Source organism: Ammodytes marinus (assembly GCF_949987685.1).
Source record: "Ammodytes marinus genome assembly, chromosome: 3".
Lineage (NCBI taxonomy): Eukaryota > Metazoa > Chordata > Actinopteri > Uranoscopiformes > Ammodytidae > Ammodytes > Ammodytes marinus.
The window spans coordinates 29,999,577-30,018,031 of NC_137232.1; the positions used below are offsets into that span (position 1 = coordinate 29,999,577).

The 18,455-nt window shown below is 41.3% G+C and overlaps 2 protein-coding genes across 4 annotated transcripts; one reads left to right on the top strand and one right to left on the bottom strand.

Annotated features, from left to right (window-relative positions):
* The first annotated feature begins 487 nt into the window (after nt 1–487).
* On the top strand, nt 488–10,321 carry rps6kb1b (ribosomal protein S6 kinase b, polypeptide 1b). Its single transcript, XM_080025264.1, has 15 exons — nt 488–636; nt 1,873–1,916; nt 2,042–2,162; nt 2,334–2,402; nt 4,088–4,235; nt 4,545–4,602; nt 4,910–5,010; nt 5,175–5,265; nt 5,418–5,508; nt 5,645–5,752; nt 5,863–5,925; nt 6,100–6,177; nt 6,854–6,961; nt 7,092–7,204; nt 7,941–10,321. The coding sequence occupies exons 1-15, from the start codon at nt 568–570 to the stop codon at nt 8,197–8,199; spliced, it is 1,521 nt and encodes a 506-aa protein (XP_079881390.1). The 5' UTR covers nt 488–567; the 3' UTR covers nt 8,200–10,321.
* A 140-nt stretch (nt 10,322–10,461) lies between these two features.
* On the bottom strand, nt 10,462–16,569 carry slc33a1 (solute carrier family 33 member 1). Of its 3 annotated transcripts, none has more exons than XM_080025262.1 (9): nt 16,493–16,569; nt 15,124–15,566; nt 14,876–15,029; nt 14,569–14,764; nt 14,256–14,455; nt 13,958–14,142; nt 13,466–13,583; nt 12,320–12,535; nt 10,462–11,799 (listed from the first exon to the last, which is right to left on the bottom strand). In XM_080025262.1, the coding sequence occupies exons 2-9, from the start codon at nt 15,522–15,524 to the stop codon at nt 11,632–11,634; spliced, it is 1,638 nt and encodes a 545-aa protein (XP_079881388.1). In that variant the 5' UTR covers nt 15,525–15,566; nt 16,493–16,569; the 3' UTR covers nt 10,462–11,631. The 3 variants fall into 3 exon arrangements, with proteins under 3 accessions (XP_079881388.1, XP_079881387.1, XP_079881389.1); XM_080025261.1 differs by having other exon boundaries at nt 16,323–16,536; XM_080025263.1 differs by lacking the exon at nt 16,493–16,569 and adding an exon at nt 16,048–16,151.
* Nucleotides 16,570–18,455: the final 1,886 nt, after the last annotated feature.

Here is an 18,455-nt window from a genome sequence, read left to right on the forward strand (position 1 = left end):
ACAATCAGTTATAATAATAATAATAATAAATAATAGTAATAATAAATAAAATCTTACATTTTATATTTTATTGTCATTAATAGTAGTAGGATGAGTTTTGTGTCAATGTATTTGTTAATGCTAAAAAGTGTTGTGGACGAACTAATTAAAAGGCAGAATACATATAGTAATAGAGTAGACCTATGTGCACAAATGTTTAAATGCAACTGAATATTTGTTTTAAGGGGCCAGCATTTGGACTTATCAATTTGAGGAATGGATGTCCGTCTTTTCTTTATTGATTACACATTTGATTTGGATTTGAATTCGCTTTATTGTTATACTAACTTTCTTAATGTCAATGTAAATATCAAATGGGCTTCATTTAATATTTTATATGTCTGTTTTGTCTCGTTTGATGACAAAACAAAGTCGTCCCGCCCAGGTCACCGCCCCTTTGGATGAGTGTCGCAGTGCGCATGCTCAGTGTAGTAGCCGGTTATGGCGGCGGTGTGTGTATGTCCATGAGGTGGGGGACGCCTGCTATTCTTGCGGTCTGTGACAGAGCAATCCGAGCGAGGCGCTGCCATGGCTGGAGTGTTTGACATTGATCTGGACCAGCCGGAGGATAATGTGTCCGACGATGAGACCGACGAGGTACTTTTTAATGGGAGATATTTAACGGAACTGCGAGAGTTGTCACAGCAAAAAAAAAAAAAAAAAGCTCTCTCCATGCACAGCAGCAGCAGCAGCAGCTAGCTGTTAGCATGGTCGCCTGCCAGCCACCGCGGGCCTGCTCTCTCAGCCGGAGCTCTCGGGCCTTTTTTCCAAACTGGGTTAGCACATGCTAATGCTAGCCCGCCGCCGTTAGCTTGACAGCGATCATGACTGAGCTGTCACTTCTGATTATTTCACACGCAACGACTGCTAGCCATGAAATACGTGCGCTGCTAACGCCGTCTTGTTTAAAACCCATCGCTGTCATGTTGGAGGAGTTGTGCAAGCAGAGCCTTACTTGGCCAAAGGTGCTGCAGTGATAAATGTGGCTCGGTGTGCAACAGTTTATTTTGGCAGGACAGTTGAACAGAGTGGCTCTGTGTGAAGTCAGTGCTGCTGCCTGCGTGTTTCTGTTCACACAGGGACTCAAACACCACACACCACCGCTATATATTTACACTGTACATTTAACATCAGATAACAGTTCCTTAAATGATGTGTGAATAATGTTTCATGCACGTGTCCAGCTCTGGGGGTGATCCCATTACAACAAAACCGTTATCATCTGCTAATGGAGGAGTAGGAGCTGTGGTTGAACAGTTCCATGTCCAGTTATTTTCTGCACACAAATATGTACATATCTTTGATATGGATAAACAAACACCTTTGGGGCTTTTGCTAAATATCTTACACCATGTTGATGTGGCCTGGATTGGGTAACTGTTTCTTCACAGCAGCTATTGTTTCAGTGTCACATCACACCGCTTCTGTTTGAATGTGATGAAACACCACTTGTAGGCATACAGTGTAAACTAGGCTGCAGCCAAATATTATTTTCACTATGGATTAATCTGACAATTTCTCCTTGTACGTTCCACAGTTCCCTCAAACCTACGGTGATGTCCTGAAATGTCTTGTTTTTGTTTTGCCAAGCATTTTCACTTTCAGTTTACACTCGTACCACAACAGAGAAAAGCAACAGTCTCTTAAGACTACTTACTTTTCTGGATCAGTAATTCAATTCATTGCTGCAGCTCTAAATGTTAGCAGTTATATTTTAGTCATAAGATGTGATCTCAAATACATTTATTTATTTATCAGATTTGCTCAAGCTTTATTCTATATCTGACTGCAGCCAGTATCCAATTTATAACTCCCCCCCCCTTTCCCTTGCAGGCGCAACTCAATGACATCATGGACCAGTGCAGTGGATTTGATTTGTAAGTGTTCGATACTATGTCCTTCCTTCAATGCTCATGTGTGTGTGTGTGTCCCCTAACCCCCCGATGACATCAGTGCAGAACAAAGCCTGACCGTGATGCCCTTAACTTGTCTCTGTCTGCAGCAACATGGACGACTGTGAGAAGATTGAGATATCCGAGGACAACGTCAACCAGGGGACGGAGAACATCCAGCCCGAGTGCTTTGAGCTGCTGCGGGTCCTCGGGAAAGGTGGTTACGGAAAGGTACGGCACAGATACACAGCCCTAGAGAAAGTACTCATGCATACAGCCAAAATACACATTTTGACTTTTTTCCTTTTTATAATGCGAGGCATTTTTTTGTATACTTGTAGTCATTTCAGTTGTTGATTTGGCTGTTTTAAACATTGTTTAATCAGTATTCCTCCTGTGCAGGTTTTCCAAGTTCGAAAAGTCATGGGAGCTGCGACGGGCAAAATATTTGCCATGAAAGTTTTAAAAAAGGTACTTTTATGTTCTCCCTGGACAATGTCAAAACACACTCCTGCCTAAACCACTTCCACTTGAGAGATGATGCACACACAGCAGCCCCAGTGTGTGTCCCTTGAACTTATACAAACTTGTACAAATACACATACTGGTGCTTCTGCTTGCAAACGTTGGCTGTCCTTGAAGCCAGTGGTGTGGGGTAAGGTTTCCCTGCTAGTTGGTAGATTGCCATGTGCGCTGCGCCGCCGCTGCTGCAGCCTTGGCACTCGAAGCACTCTGCCTCAGCCCCATTAGATTTGGGCTTGATATTCACACTTGCTTCTGCTCCATTGACTCAAACGACCCCAGCAGTGACACACAGAAGAACCCTGCCAGAGTTCAACCAGCAGTTGCAGCCTTGAAATGGCAAGCATGTAATGTATGTGCAGCTCAGCTTTGGTGAGGGGTCTTGAGGCTTAGGAAACATGTCGGAGTAAGAAATCAGTCAGGACTTGCCCCAAAGGTGTCAGAGTGACATGTCTGCAGTCCTGTGTCAAGGCTTCAGACTGAGAGCACTTTATGAAACAATCTCACCCAAGGACATTTTTCTTGTCTTGCTCAGATTTAAGGACAGCTGCCGAACCTGTTTTAGAGTTTCCCTGCAGGTGGTCAGGGAAGAGACTAATAGACATACATTCCAGAAGCACTGGTAATTGAACATTTTATTTAGAACAAGTTTCTCCAAAGTTTAAAATTAGAGTAACTCTATTAATCATTCTAAAATCAAAATTATGAATGTATACTTAATTTAAAAACAATAACATATACCTACAATGAATGCAGATCAAAGTTATTCACAGACATACAAACATTTGTATGTTTCATGAAATAAATATTTATAATTCAGCCTGTTTTGAATGTCACTCGCACATTGAAAAAACTGCATAAAGTCATCATTAGTTTTTCATTGTATGATGTTAATGAGTGTCATAAGAGGCATATTGTTAACTCTTAAATAAGAACTTTGATTCATTGCTCTCGGTGTGTGTGCGCATTTGTGTGTGTGTGTGTGAGAAAGCTCATAAATAACTCAGTCCTACTCTGAGAATAAACCACAGTGATTCTGAGATGCTTGATGTTTGAAGAGTCCTGATTATAGTATACAGCTATTAAAAAAGGAATGGCCAATAGTGTCATTCAGCAGTTCCAGTTTTTTGCAGTAATTAATGACAGTTAGTTCCTTTTGGACAGATTTTCTTAGTCTTTTTAATCAAATGTGATGTTGACATAACTTCCTCAGTCTGAGTGTCAAGCTTGTATACCATCCCGGTATCAAACAGTGTTGTTGCTGATAGGGCGCTATCAGCTCTTTGGCTTTCTGACAGAAGTGGTTAGCAAACAGTAACAGGAGCAGTAGGGCCAACAGGGAGAGTGTGTAAAAAGGAGCAGAGGGCACTGGGCTGTACACACAAATATAGCACCACAGAATTGATCATCAGCCTATAGACACCATGATGCATTTGTAGAACTGTAATCCAGATTTTTACATTTTAAAGGTTTAGGCAAGGTTTTTGTTTGAAAAAACTTTAGTGTGGCATTTATTTGATAATTAAGGACACGGTCAGAGCATAACTTACTTGTTCAACGTTCAAGTTAGTAGTTTAAGCAGATATTAAGAATGAAAATGAACGATATGTCTCTTTGTGGTGGGGGGTTACCAGGCCATGATTGTACGCAATGCCAAGGACACCGCCCACACCAAGGCAGAGAGGAACATCCTGGAGGAAGTCAAGCATCCCTTCATTGTTGATCTCATCTACGCCTTCCAGACTGGTGGCAAGCTGTATCTCATTCTGGAGTACCTGAGTGGTCAGTACACACGCACGCACGTCCACACACACACACTCAGCGTTTAAAAACAGTGTGGAAGTGTGGATTCACTCTGCTGTATTTGCTTTTATACAGCTTTATCATAGGTCTTAAGATACACACATACACACACACAAACAATTTCTATGTTGTACCAAAGACTCGCACCTCTTTGCTTCCAATGGCCTTATACATGCTGGCAAAATCAAATCTTATAGTACAGAAAAAAGATGCTCAGATGAAATGTGCATTTATACTGTGTACTGTATGTGTGTTAACATTAACTTGTGTTTGCCTGTGTGTGTGCAGGAGGAGAGCTTTTCATGCAGCTGGAGAGGGAGGGCATCTTCATGGAAGACACAGCCTGGTAAGCAGCCTTCATTATTCTGTCAGGACACTGTCTGTATCTGCTATGAAGCCATCATGGGAAATACTCTTGATTGGTCAGCGGGTGTCTGTTAAAAATTGTATTTCAGAAATAGTATTTAAAAGCAGTTTGGCTCAGCAGTTAAACTTTGTATTTAGATATCTGCACCTAATGTATATTAAACTGCAAACAAACATATTTCATATGAATAATGTATAAATAGCAACATCAGACCTGTGTATCCCTGTTGACAAGAAATGTTTGACATGAAGTGAAAAGTATTTAATGGATGATTTTCTCTGTGTAGTTTCTATCTGGCCGAGATCTCTATGGCTCTGGGCCATCTGCACCAGAAGGGCATCATCTACAGAGACCTGAAACCCGAGAACATCATGCTCAACAGCCAAGGTGTGTGTGAACTCAAATCCCTTCTGCACCATTTGACAAGCTGTTCATTTCTTGTAATTTCACCCTTAAAATATAACCACATTACGCCGTCTTGTGGATCTGCCACAGAGAGGTGTGAGAATGTTTAAATACCTTCCTCTGACTATGTGCCCTTTTGCCTCCAGGCCATGTAAAGTTGACCGACTTTGGGCTGTGTAAAGAGTCCATTCACGACGGCACAGTCACCCACACCTTCTGCGGCACCATCGAGTACATGTAAGACGTTCTCTCTCACTTATTTTCGGATACACTTCCAAAAAAAAACGTGCTTCCTTTTACTCACTAAAACACTATTTCCGTGCATTCTGTCGACTCGTTAACTTGAATTTATTAGTGAGGAAAGGTGCACTCTCACACTTATATTTCAGGGCCCCGGAGATCTTGATGCGGAGCGGACACAACAGAGCCGTGGACTGGTGGAGTCTGGGCGCTCTGATGTACGACATGCTCACAGGAGCGGTCAGTTAAAACATTTTACAGCATAATAAAAATATTTTTTTCACATTTATTAATGAACTATTATAAAATATAAAGGATAACTTGGAGCGTTTGGGTAATCATTTTCTCTTCTTTTATTTTCTCTCTCTCACCGTAGCCACCGTTCACTGGTGAAAACCGTAAAAAGACCATTGACAAGATCCTAAAGTGTAAGCTCAGCCTGCCGCCCTACCTCACACAAGAAGCCAGAGACCTCCTCAAACGGGTATGTCCTGTCTGTTTATCCAAAAATAGACCTGGAGTTGTTGTGTAAACATCTCTATTTTTTTTTTTGTTCTTTTTCTTTTTTGACATTTTAACATCTGCTTGGTTCAGCTGCTGAAGAGAAACGCCTCGTCACGGCTAGGAGCGGGAGCAGGGGACGCAACGGAGGTGCAGGTGAGAAAACACACAGGCCTGTTACTAACACTAACACTCACTCTCGCACAATGGGGGTAAAAGCTAGCTGCTACTGCAAGGGTGGCAGTTTTTTCTTCAATATCCCAGACTGAGAAGGTCATGTTTTATGTTCATACAGTAGCACTCATGTTTGTATTTGATATCCCCACATAGGCTCATCCCTTCTTTCGACACATCAACTGGGAGGATTTACTGGCTCGGAAAGTGGAGCCTCCCTTCAAGCCCTTCCTGGTGAGTGTCAGTGGTGCAGACCTCGACCAAGTCTGAATGGGATACTTCCTGTAGTTATAGTCGGGGAAATGTGAGAATGTTGAATGTCGAAAATATTGTCAATTCACAAATATAGCAAATTCATTCAAATCAAGGTTTTTTGTGTGATTCAGACACATTATGCTATGCATTCCATTACCCATACTTCCCTGACATTTAATATGTTTGAAAAAATTAAATAATGATGTCCCATACGGGATGTCAAATGCGATATGCCCCAAAAATAGAAAAACACGGATGTCCTACATATGGTCGCATTTCACATCGCGCAAACCAACTTTTTGGGCGGTTCTGACCCACAATCCTCTGTATAGCAGAAATGACATCAGATCTACTGAGCAGCCAAGAGAGAACGACCAGCAATAAGACAAAATAGTATTATGACTAAATGTGTCCTAATGGTATGCACACTGCATGCAAACTACATACTTTTTATAGTTCAGCTGCTGTCTGTAATATTATACAAAGAAAGAAATGCAGTGATAGTTTAATTCTGGTTTCCTGTCTTAATCAAAATGTGAGTAAACTGGATTCCAGGTCTTCTCTTGTTTCAAACCTACGTGTTGTTAGTAGACACATGTATTCATGTGGCCACACCCTCCTAACCTGTGTTTGTCACCTCTTCCATCTATGTCAGCAATCGGCTGAAGACGTGAGTCAGTTCGACTCAAAGTTCACCAGTCAGACGCCAGTGGACAGCCCTGATGACTCCACACTCAGTGAGAGTGCTAATCAAGCCTTCCTGGTAACTCCTAGCTCCACTACATCTCCCAAGCTTTCATTTTGTAGGGGTATGGTTTCATCTGGTAAACTGGCTTGTTGGCATATTGCCCCAAAAGATAACCTGTCTTCATACCTGCCATTTCTTCTTGTAGGGTTTCACATACGTCGCTCCGTCAGTCCTGGAAAACATCAAAGAAAGGTTCTCATTCGAGCCAAGAATCCGCTCGCCACGACGGATGTTGGGCAGCCCCAGAACCCCTCTCAGGTGGGTCAGTGTGTCTGCAGCAGGCACTTTAGATGATATATTCCCACTGACTTTTGTCAGTTCTCATTGAGAGACCTGGCATCACTTAATTGCACTCTGCTTTCCAATTCCAAACGAGTGTTTCAGTCTGGCAGACCCACATCGTATTCATTATAGTTACATATAGACTAAAGACCCTCATCTTAATAATTTAGAGTTTACATGGTAGCAGTAACAGCCTTTAAGGTGAATTCAGCCATCCTACTTCAAAACATTTTAATGTCGAAATCAGGGAATAACTAATCACCCTATGCTACCTGTCCGTACTGTGTGTGTGTGTGTGTGTGTGTGTGTGTGTGTGTGTGTGTGTGTGTGTGTGTGTGTGTGTGTGTGTGTGTGTGTGTGTGTGTGTGTGTGTGTGTGTGTGTGTGTGTGTGTGTGTGTGTGTGTGTGTGTGTGTGTGTGTGTGTGTGTGTGTGCGCGCGCACTGGCACAAGCTCTGAAATTGGCACACCTTTAACATCAGCAGCTTATGGCATCTTAAATCCACATGTACATATTGTGTATGATGTCAACAGTACTAATGCTGATCTCTAGATTTGAAACGACAATTTCCCTTCTCAACCCTGGGTGTATTTCTGAATTTGGCTTTTAAGAGTCCAATTAGCCTAAGATACAGCACAAAGACACATGCAAAGAAATGTTCCATATTTATTCCTCCTTTGGTACAAATCTCTCTCTCCTTTTCTTTCCATAGCCCGGTCAAATTCTCTGCTGGTGGTGACTGCTGGGCCCGAAGCCCCCTGGTGCTGGGTGGAGGCCCCAGCGCCCTGCAGTCCCCCCAGGACCAGAGCATGGAGCTGTCCACACCAGAGCAGATGGACGTGTCAACAGGCTCCGAGGCCTCAGCCCCTCGGCCCATCCACCAGCCTACCGGAGCAAACCAGGCTCAAGCCAAACAGCAGGCCTATCCCAACGTAGCCAAGCGGCCCGAGCATCTACGTATGAACCTATGACCCACCGCACCTCTTTAGGAGAGTTTATTTTCTTTTTATTATTATTTTTTCTTTGTTGATATTTTTTAAAGAAACAAAGCAAAAAGATATGGATGCTAGAGACAATTCAAAATCCAAAAAAATTGCACACATCCGCACACACACTACATATATACTGTCACAACCGGGAGTTTTTACGTGCGTCTGGGACTCCAGTGTGCCGCACTTTTAAAGTGCTACCGTCTCACCACTTTCTCCTTCCGACACCTCAGGTCTCCCGCGACCTTTGTCTTCTGACCCTATCTCTTTCTGAACTGGACTTGTAGGACTGGAAATCTTTGTATCAGGAGCTCCTCTGCCTTTTTGTTGCAACTGGGGTAAATCAAAGGCGATATAATGTATCACGCAGTATGCAAGCGGTTTACTCTGACATTCGGTCCAGTCTGCAGTACTAGATGACGTCCAAAGTGCTTTGTGCTTTTTTTTGAATGAATGCCAGCAAGGAAATTGCTGCCATTGGGAGATTTTAAGAGTGCTTCTTAGATAAAAAAAAAATAAAGAGCTTCCTGGCTGTAAATGAAATTATATGAATTAGGTTTATTATTGCAAAAGATTTAAAAAAATCCTCATTGTGAGCAGCGGACAACCTGAGGTTCTGGTTTTGATGATTATAGCTTTATGTCTTACGATGTTTTACAAAATGGATGCATTAACTGTGCTATACATCAATGAATCAGAGAGCCTAAATTAAAAGAGAAAAAAAACCATGCTGACTTTTTTCAATTCTTTGGGCGTTGGTGTTATGGATGACTTGTGGATTGGCTTATTTGATGTGGGAACCATCCTTCAATGTTCGGCTCTGCAGGCGTACTACACTGTGGGACACTGGATTAGTCAGAGGCCTTTCTGACCCCTGGAGTGGATTCATTTTAGAGACTGTGGCACCAGTTGATCTGGACACAGTTGTGAGGTTTAATGCTTAAAAAAAACGTCTTGCATCAGCGTTCACTTGTTTTAGGAGGGAAATTTTAGAAATCCCGAAAAGCAAGGAAAATTATAATAAAATATATTAAAGAAAAAAGATTTGTGTCTTTGTGTGATGGAGATCAGTTGTAGTCAAATGTTTCTGGAAGAACCACCAGTGACATCATTGAGTGAGCTTTTTCTTTTAATGACACAAGATTTGTTTCAAATCTCAAAACATTGCATTGTATGAATGTCACGTTCATAATCAGAACATTAAGGAGCACTGCTGCTATTACATTTCATTTTCCTTACATTACCATCATCTTTTACATGATTGGGGTTTTTGACTGATTGTAAACAAAAGACGTGCAAAAGAAAAACAAATTTTTCATTAAAAAAAGTCAATTAAAGGGCTAACGGGTAACGTGATGAATTAAATAAAAAACCTTGACGTTTCTGTAGCTGAATTAACAGTAATGCACCACCATCTAAAACTGATATGGCGCTCCAATCTAAAATATTTGAATAAAAAAAATTAAAAAATGCATATATTACTCAAATGGAAAGTCACACATTCTAAATCAAAACAAACATTGCAGCTTTATATATTAACTGTAATATTACAGTGAAATTCTTGCACAAATGGAGATGAAAATGGTCCAAAAAACAACGTGTAAAGTCATGTAGTATGACAACTGATGAGTGGAGGAGGTATGCAGGGACGTTTGTGTATTTCAGAGGAGGCAGTACCAAAAAAAAAGATAAGAAAATTAAATGAAATCAAACTATTTGGAATAAGAGATCTTTTGTGTGTGGTTCACAAAGAAAACCAAAAGAAATCAGAAACTATGCAAAATGAGTTAAAAAGTCAGTCGCAACCTCTCTTTGTTCCATACATGAACCCTGATTGTGTGCTCCAATTTTGACATTTTACAGAGCAGTTGGATTTCCAGTGCTGGCTTTATAGAGAAAATACTGTAACATTCAGGTCTATGTACAAAGGGGAAGAAAACAAGAACAGTTTCTCACCAAGGCTGCTGTTCTGGGATCTGAATTCTACTGTGATAGCTCTAATAGTTAGAATACAGTATAGTGGCCTTTCACACACAATGTGTACCAATAATAATGCATCTATAAAGCTGATATGAAGGCCTAGTTGAATTTTTTTTTTTTTTTTTTTAAAAAGGTACTAGAATTTCTTCTAGCAACTTAACCGAAGCTGCACTAACTAACGTTGCCCATTAAAGATGTGAATTGGTCCTATAATTGGTAACAGATCCGAATTAAGGAAAGTTTGTAAAAATAAGATTGCTCAAAAAAATTAAAAATCAGACATCTCAGTTCATGTAAGCATTGATACATAAACCACTGTGCAAATTAAAATCTTGTGGGAATGTGGACTGTAAAAGTAGAAAAAAAAAAAAAAAAAGAGAGAGAAGATAAATAACTGAAGTGATGAGAGCTTTTTAACTACCAAACTAGAGCTTATTACCTGAAAAACAGTGTAACAAAAGGAGTATTTTTCAATGTAACAACTTCATCTTCAAATTACAGTAATATGTCCCCGCTGTGATTATTTAACTACAGCTCAAACAAGATGGGCTTTGAATTGTTTTTCTAAAGACTTTAGAAAACTAAACAAGGCACAAATGACTTCAAAGGATAAAAAGAAAGACTAGAAAAAGATATTTAAATAATCATTTAAAATAGACAAACATTGGTTCAGATCATTGAGTCAGTGACAGCATTGAAGGGTACTCTTCACACTGTGCTTAAACTTGCATTGGATGAACAGATGTGTTGAGTTAAACAGCATCAAGACCGTTTGAGACGACTGCATACCTTTCCCTTACGTGTCCTTTTACTACAGATGAAATGGTGACTGAGCAGCAAGGTAAACAAGTCTGAAATGCTGAGTTTGCTAAAAGCTCAGATTTTCAAGTTACCATTTGGGGCAAATGGTAAAAACTGCACAGAACCACACTATACTACTTCACGTAAAGTAAACTCGACAATCTGGACATCCAAGCAGGTTGAAAACAAACCGAGAATCTTATTTGGAACTCTTTGACCAAGCTCTGGTTTGGTTTGGCTGTTTTACAAGCAGCAGAATATGGTTTCGGAAACAAAAGAAAAAAATTATATATTTCAAATTTTCTACAGAAGTTGCTTGGTAGTGTATAACCCAACAGTTGTTTCGGTTCAGGGTTGCTGTTACAGGTAAGCACGAGTAACATTGAGAAGGATTTTTTTTTTTAACCTTCATAGAGACAATGGTGTGTTTCATAAGATGTGTATACCTCAAGGATGACGGAGGTGGAATTGTGTGTTCTGAACGTAGCAGCTACAGTAGAGCCAGAGTGACTAAACCAGACGGATGAGAATGGATTTACAGTTGTGTGTCCACCATTCAAGAGCATTTTTGTTGTGAGCAGAAGTGCAAGAAAAAAAGAGAGTTTGTGGTACTGATGATGAAGCAGTGTCTCATCACTGACCAACTCTGCACCTCCAGGCAGAAGGGCTCTGGTCCTGAAGCCGCCTCATCTTCTTCCCTAACCACAGCCACCAGGCCAGGCCTATCACCACGCACACCACAGACTCCACGTAGTAGCCGTCCAGGGTGGTCACACAGGCACCACCTTCCTTAACGCACAGCTGGATATGGAGACGGGACAAAAAAAAATAAGAAATGTTAAATCTTTCCTTTAAAAAAAGATTCTGGAGAATGCTCAATGTTGTCAAAATGGCTTTTTGTCAAAATCAGAAAAATCTATCCTCGCTGCACAAAATCCAGTGTTTATACAAGAGGTGGAAAGAGTACTAAAATATTCTACTCAAGTAAAAGTACAATTACTTTGATGACATTTTACTAGTAGCTAATAGTAAATGTTACTTAGTTATTTTGTTAACAGCAGGAGGGGGGGTCTATAGTTATACATACCCTTTGTTTACATACCAATTTACAGAGCCTAGGCTTTGCATTATTAACGCCAGATTTCTTTTTTTTTTCAGCAAACACAGACACACAGTACAGACAGTAAGCAGATAGTGAGGCGATATTCACTGATTTAGACAAAAAGTGATTTTGACAACAAGCCAGAATCACTGAGTCCACCTTTAAGTCCAGGGTAATTGCATACACCCCCGTGCTCTTTTTTCCCTGTTGCGTACTCACCCCTGCCTCCTCTGGAGAGCCGCAGCTCTGTGCGACAGCCCCCCGACACTCCTTAGAGGTCAGAGGATCCACCATCCACAGGGCCAGAGTGGAGGGCCAGTTTCCCCCCAGGTTAGTGACTGTGTTCAGCAGGGTCATGTAGGTACCGCCGATGAGGGGGTCGCTCACCTTGGCGTGGAAGCCCATGCAGGCTACGTACATACTGTACAATGCCACCTGTAGCAACACGGGAAGCTTCGATTAAATCACTTCTCAAACTTACTCATGACATTTTAATGACTTCATTCTTATTGCAGCAATTTTTCTAAGTTATGTATTGATCATAATGTCTGTTGGCAAAAATTCTAGATCCAGCAAGTGAATATACATAATCAATTATTCCAAGGTGAAGAACTACATCTCTGTGATAATGGATCTCATATGCCAATGAAAGACAACGCAACAGAGATGGAAAGTTAATCTCTCTTCTCTGACAAGAGAGAAACTGGATCAATATTTTCCTCTGTTCCACACTGACATCTGGGGGTAGAAACAGAAACTGAGACAAAGTTGGTAGGAGAAAACTGACACCATGATGACACTATTTGGCCTTAATTACCTAATATGTACTGTATATATATCCAAAGGTTTGACACCACAATGAATATTTCAAAAAATGTAAAATAAACCAGAAAATTATCAGAATTCTTGAAGATTAAGAACCATTCAAAAATACAGTTTGTTATGAATTAAATATCAAATGAAGATGAAACATTTAAGATTCCACACTATTTCTAGGTCTGCAATCAGATTTTAAGCACGTGTGTAGTACAATTGAACAACTTAACTCCTTTGTAAAAAAAATAAAAAAATCAGGAGAGGATGAAAACACTTGGGGGCGACTAAGAAATAGTAGCTTTATCACGGAGGGTGACTGGGTGGATTCCTATGTACTGATAAAGACTAAGAGATGTATGGCAGCTACAGAAGAGTGTATGTGAGGGCAAAACCAGGAGAGAGAGAATGATACAGCAGTGTACCAAACCCATAATGAAACATGGTGGGGGGGACATATTATTATATTATTGGGGCTTTCCCTGCTCTGGAGTTGGGCACCTGGCTACAACAAGCAGAAAAACAAGATAAAGATACAAACAAAAAACATACCTGATGTGCTGCGTAGCTGACCAGCACCATGGCGAAGTAGTAAACAGGGAACCCTCCATCTTGTTTTAGGCTGGGGGTCCACCACACCAACAGAGCAAACTCCAGTCCTATGAGCAACCTGCAACCACATAAGAACAAGACTCAGTCAGTGTTGAGCTTATTGAGTGTGTGCGTGCATCATAAATTCTGTTTCTTCCATCCTGTAGAAATACACTGCCCTTATTGTACACATGGTTTACACTTTTGTGTCCAAGAATGGTGCATTCGACAATCTCTTTATGTTATCAGTAAAATGTCAGATAGAAAGCAGCAGTAAAAAAAAAAGGTTGGACAACTTTGTTGAGTAGCATGTGATATTTCATTGTAAAGTTCCTGCTATGCTTCATGAAAAGCTAATGTTATGCATTTAAAATCGGTTAATAAAAAGTAATGGAGAAAAAATAAGGCTGTTAATAGATGTGTGTGTATGGGTTTATAAGCCTGTGTTACAACCTAAAAGGGTAGGCCTTGTAGAAGACATCCAGAGGTCTTGGCCCTGCTGTGTATTTGCTGATGACCACAGGTAGCAGGATCTGCAGAGGCACCATGGGCACTGCCAGCAATGCCAGCTGCTCCTTGGGAACTCCAGCCTCCACCAGCTTCAGCCCTGTGACAGCGTCTGCTGCAGAGAAGCCCATCTGAAACACACAGACAAGACACGCCAAACAACAATTATTCTCAGCTGGTTTTTATTTAAAGCAGCAACTGTGCAAAAGCAACACCTGTAATTATGTTAGTAATGCTCTAGTACTTTAGCGGTGAGAAGCAGGGCACAAAAGGTGAAGACTGTGGGCATCTTGACGATGGAGAAAAGCAGCTTGTAGGTTTGCATGACGCCCTGTGTCTCCTCCTGGACTCTCCTCTTTCCTTTGCCGTGCTCATTTTCCCTTTTTATGAGGGCGACCAGCGTCGTGGAAATCATGAACACCACTCCCCAAAAGAACAAAAAGTCTGAAGAACAGAAAGCATTAGAAAAATACTTATTTAAACCGATCTACCAGAGAAATGACTGCCATGTTTCTGTTCTGTAAAGTTATCGCCATTAGGTCAGGGGTTGATCATACCTGACAATGTGACGATGCCCGTGTCCTTGGGCTCCACTCTGAGGTATTTGTTGCAGAAGTCTGCAGACTCCAGAGCCAGAAAGAGTACATTCCCCAAGAAGTAGCCAGCGGTCTGGCCCACAGAGTTACATGTAGAGGCATAACCTACATTCTCTCTGGATAACATGGTGAGGGCCCAGCCGTCCACAGCTATGTCCTGAGAAGCAGAGAATGTGCAGCCAATTGTAGGGTGGGAGAGCAACTACCTACCCAACGGTATGTCTGTGCCCAAATGTGTGTTTGTGTCACAGTGCTAATGATTGTCTACCTGTGTGGCTGCCAGGAAGGCAAGCATGAAGAAGACTGCAGTGAGTGTTCCAACGTCGGGTCCTTCCTCGGCCTGCAGCAGCGAGTCGACTGTCGCAGAGAGGTAGAGCATGAAAAGGCCCAGCAGGTACTGTGTGGGCACCAGCCATGACTTTCTGCACAATCAGGGAAAAAAAAGATACATGGTAGCAAAAATAATCCACAAGAAGGAATACAACCACATAAACAGCAAGCATGTGTCCTTCTTACCTTCTGCCAAACCTGCTGAAGTAGAGAGCGTCCACCAGCGGTGCCCAGAAAAGCTTGAGACTGAAGGGCCAGAAGACCAGACTGAAGAAGGCCTGGTCCTTGTAGCTGATTTTCTTACTCTGTAGGATGAGAGGGATGCTGCCAGCCAGTCCCAAAGGAATCCCCTGCAGCACATAGAGGAAGAGGAGAAGCATCACGTTGCCTAGCTCTCCACGTATCCCAGGCCTGCCTCTGCTCCTCCTGTCCTCAGAGTCTGACCCTCTGATGAGTCCCTCTGCTTCCTCTTCCACCTCAGAGGAGCTGGCCTCTCCCACGTCCCTCATGCTCCCGGGTGGGATGGTGGCGCCCGCCAGCTTCCTCTGCCGCCCGTTCTTGTGCGTGATCAAATCGGTAGGCTCCATGTTGGAGCGGTGGGCATCAAACCTGCTGTGCCCTCAGCAACTCTGCAGAAAAAGATGAGAGAGAGATAGAGATAGAACCATTTCTATCATTTGAATCCGATTGAGATTGCAGTTCATGCAGTAATGGCAAAAATTTAAATATAGTAATGGGCAGGCAGGCTGTTTAGAGCAAGAATAAAGATGCAACACACAAATGGAACAAAGTGCATACAAACATTGAACAGATGGGGTTATGTCAGGCTAGTAGATCTTCTCATTTGGAATAAGAAGCTGCAACAGGGTGAGTGTAAAAACACCCAGTGAGCAACAAGCAAGAAATATCAAGTACACAAGACACACAGAGTTGGCAAACTGGCCAAGAGAGTTTCTGACTGACTAGAATGATAAGCAGCAGAATTGTATGTAGACTGCACATGCAGGCAGACACCTGTGCAAATGAGTTTGGATAGACATTTTTTTTTATTATTTAATTAAGTCATGATCGGGGTAAAAGGTTAAAAAAAAATGCTACGTGCACACACACCTGTTCGCACGCGGACACTACCAGTCCCTGACAGGGAGTAGTTAAGGCCAGTTATGAGGCGGATAGCCTAAATCAATCAATGTGTTGGCCTAAGTCAGCACCTGTCCACCTTAAATGACCAGGTGGTTCCGTTAGCTACTAGTCCTAAAACACAGAGAACGATAAAACAAGTTTCCCAATAGATGAATCAAGGCTAATAGAAAGACAATAGAAAAGCCCATGCGTCATGAGAGAAAATAAAGTACAAGCAGTCGATAATTAGAATGATAGGCTACCTGATGATGATGATGATGACAGCATGCCAAAATTAAAAAAGGAAAAACACAACACAACGGCGGAATAACAGAGGCAATCAAACCGGAAAACGGCTTTTTTTCTTTGACAATTCAAATTCAACTAGGCGACATCTTCATAAAAGGCAGAAACACAATAAAATATTGACTACCGTTTGACTTTCACAGTTTACATCGATGAATATCAACACAGAGGAACCAGGAAGCGCAGCGTGTGTGCTGTCTAAATGTGTCCGGCACCTACAGCTGACGTGTCAAAACACTAGTTAACAGAGTTCCGCTTCGGTGCAGATACGATACACACAGCACACATCAGGCCGTATGTCACGGGGGCACACTGAATACAACAAGACTGCTATTGAAAGAAAAGTACACGAGAATGTTTTTAAACTGTTGCTGGCTGCTTAGATGTACAATCATAAAAAAGACCACAAAATAAATGGGATGAGGTGGAAGACAGAGGCAGACGAAACAATTCATTGCCAATAGACAATGAATTGTTTCTCTGCCTATTAATTCATTATCATCTAAACTTTAAGAAGTCACATTTCTCCCAGAATAATTGCTACACCAATAGGGTGTATTTCCTGTATGCAGACAGATATCCTGAAAAAGAACCTTTGGGTTTTCTATAGCCTATTTTGTTTGAGTTCAGATTAAAGTGTACATTAAAATACAGTGAAATCAAATTAAGAATTAAGAAGGATGAAATGGATGTAGATTTTCTTTGGCCACTCTGAAATCCTCAAACCTGAGCCAAGCCACACTACAACCTTTCCCTCTGTAAAAAATATATTTTGCTAAGTGTCCTGATCTGTCACAGCACTTTTTATTTAGAGGTAATGAATAACGGCACGCTCAGCCTTATGGTGGCTATGATGAGTGCATGTGAGGCTGCTTATCCCCACAGATGGCATGTGACAACACAAAAGGCATGTTTGGGTAGATCAGCACGTGATGACAGGAGAACTGTAAAGCCTTGGTTGTAACCATGTGAGAGGGTCTGTGTTAGTTTCTTGACAAAGTGTGTCCAGATAGTAAAATAATATTCCTCATTTTCACTCTGCATCAGGACAGAGGATAGTATTGTACTAATTCCCTAATGACTAACCTGTAGGCAAAAAGTTTGTTTAATGTTTGTAGTTTATTAGTCAGCTAATTTTCAAGGCAGAATCACCAACTGGGCAAACTTTGAATCAGCCAAGGCACCCAAAGACCCCATATTTGTTGACGCTATGGTTACATTAATGCTCTTTGTGCACTGGTTTAGAACGATGGGTTGACTGGTTCTAATGGACATGCCTCCAGCTAATCAAAAATAAAGTGTATTCCAAGGCCAGTGTTTTAACAGACTGTTAAAGAAAGTGATATTTAGTGTTTTCCACAGGATGGCGCTGATATCATTTTTCAAATGCAATGGTCTATACAGTTTAGATTCACAATTTTCTCCATCATGTAAAACCGTTGCCTCTTTATTATCAGAGTTGTTTTTGTAAATGTGACTAAGTTATTTTCAGTTCCTGGAGTAAATACTGTACACTGAGCCTGAAGGTAATGTATGTATGAGAAAGACACAGAAAGAGAAAAAGTCCTTGAACATATAGTAGAGTGGATGTGTCAAAGTACAGGGTGTTCATCTCACATACTTGCTGACAGTGACTGCCCCTGATTGAGTTGGAGGTGTGAGGCCCTATACAGTATGCACTGTGCATTAGTTGAAGCTTCAATCTTTCAATTTGTAAAAAATTATGTTGCATTTGTTCTCCCAGTTGGAAAGTGCAGTTTTCTTTTCAGCCTTCTGCTGGAGCAGTATAGCATGAGAGCAAGACAGTGCTTCTACATTTTAGATGTCTATTGAAGAACAGACATCTAAAATGACGCCTGAAGAAGAGATCGTTCCATCAGCACTAGGCCTGTGCACTTTTTAAAATTTTAATGAACATTACACTTTTGATTATTGTCATTTGTTTTAGGCAATGAATGGAGTACAGTAGCCATCTATCCGATTTTATTTATAGGCCTACAGATATTTGCACAAGTGAATTTCCAGATAAAGGAGTGTAAGTGGGATTCTGCAATATAGCCTACAATTAAATGTGTGTTATATAGCAAGAT

Bases quoted from the DNA above. Each gene is read 5' to 3' on its own strand.
- slc33a1 (XM_080025262.1), bottom strand. From the start codon at position 15,524: ATGGAGCCTACCGATTTGATCACGCACAAGAACGGGCGGCAGAGGAAG. The intron at 14,456-14,568 runs GTATGATCAACC...TCTGTTCTTCAG, and splicing joins GGGCATCGTCACATTGTCAG to ACTTTTTGTTCTTTTGGGGA. The intron at 11,800-12,319 runs GTGAGTACGCAA...CTCCATATCCAG, and splicing joins GCTCTCCAGAGGAGGCAGGG to CTGTGCGTTAAGGAAGGTGG.
- rps6kb1b (XM_080025264.1), top strand. From the start codon at position 568: ATGGCTGGAGTGTTTGACATTGATCTGGACCAGCCGGAGGATAATGTG. The intron at 637-1,872 runs GTACTTTTTAAT...TTTCCCTTGCAG, and splicing joins CCGACGATGAGACCGACGAG to GCGCAACTCAATGACATCAT. The intron at 7,205-7,940 runs GTGGGTCAGTGT...TTCTTTCCATAG, and splicing joins AGCCCCAGAACCCCTCTCAG to CCCGGTCAAATTCTCTGCTG.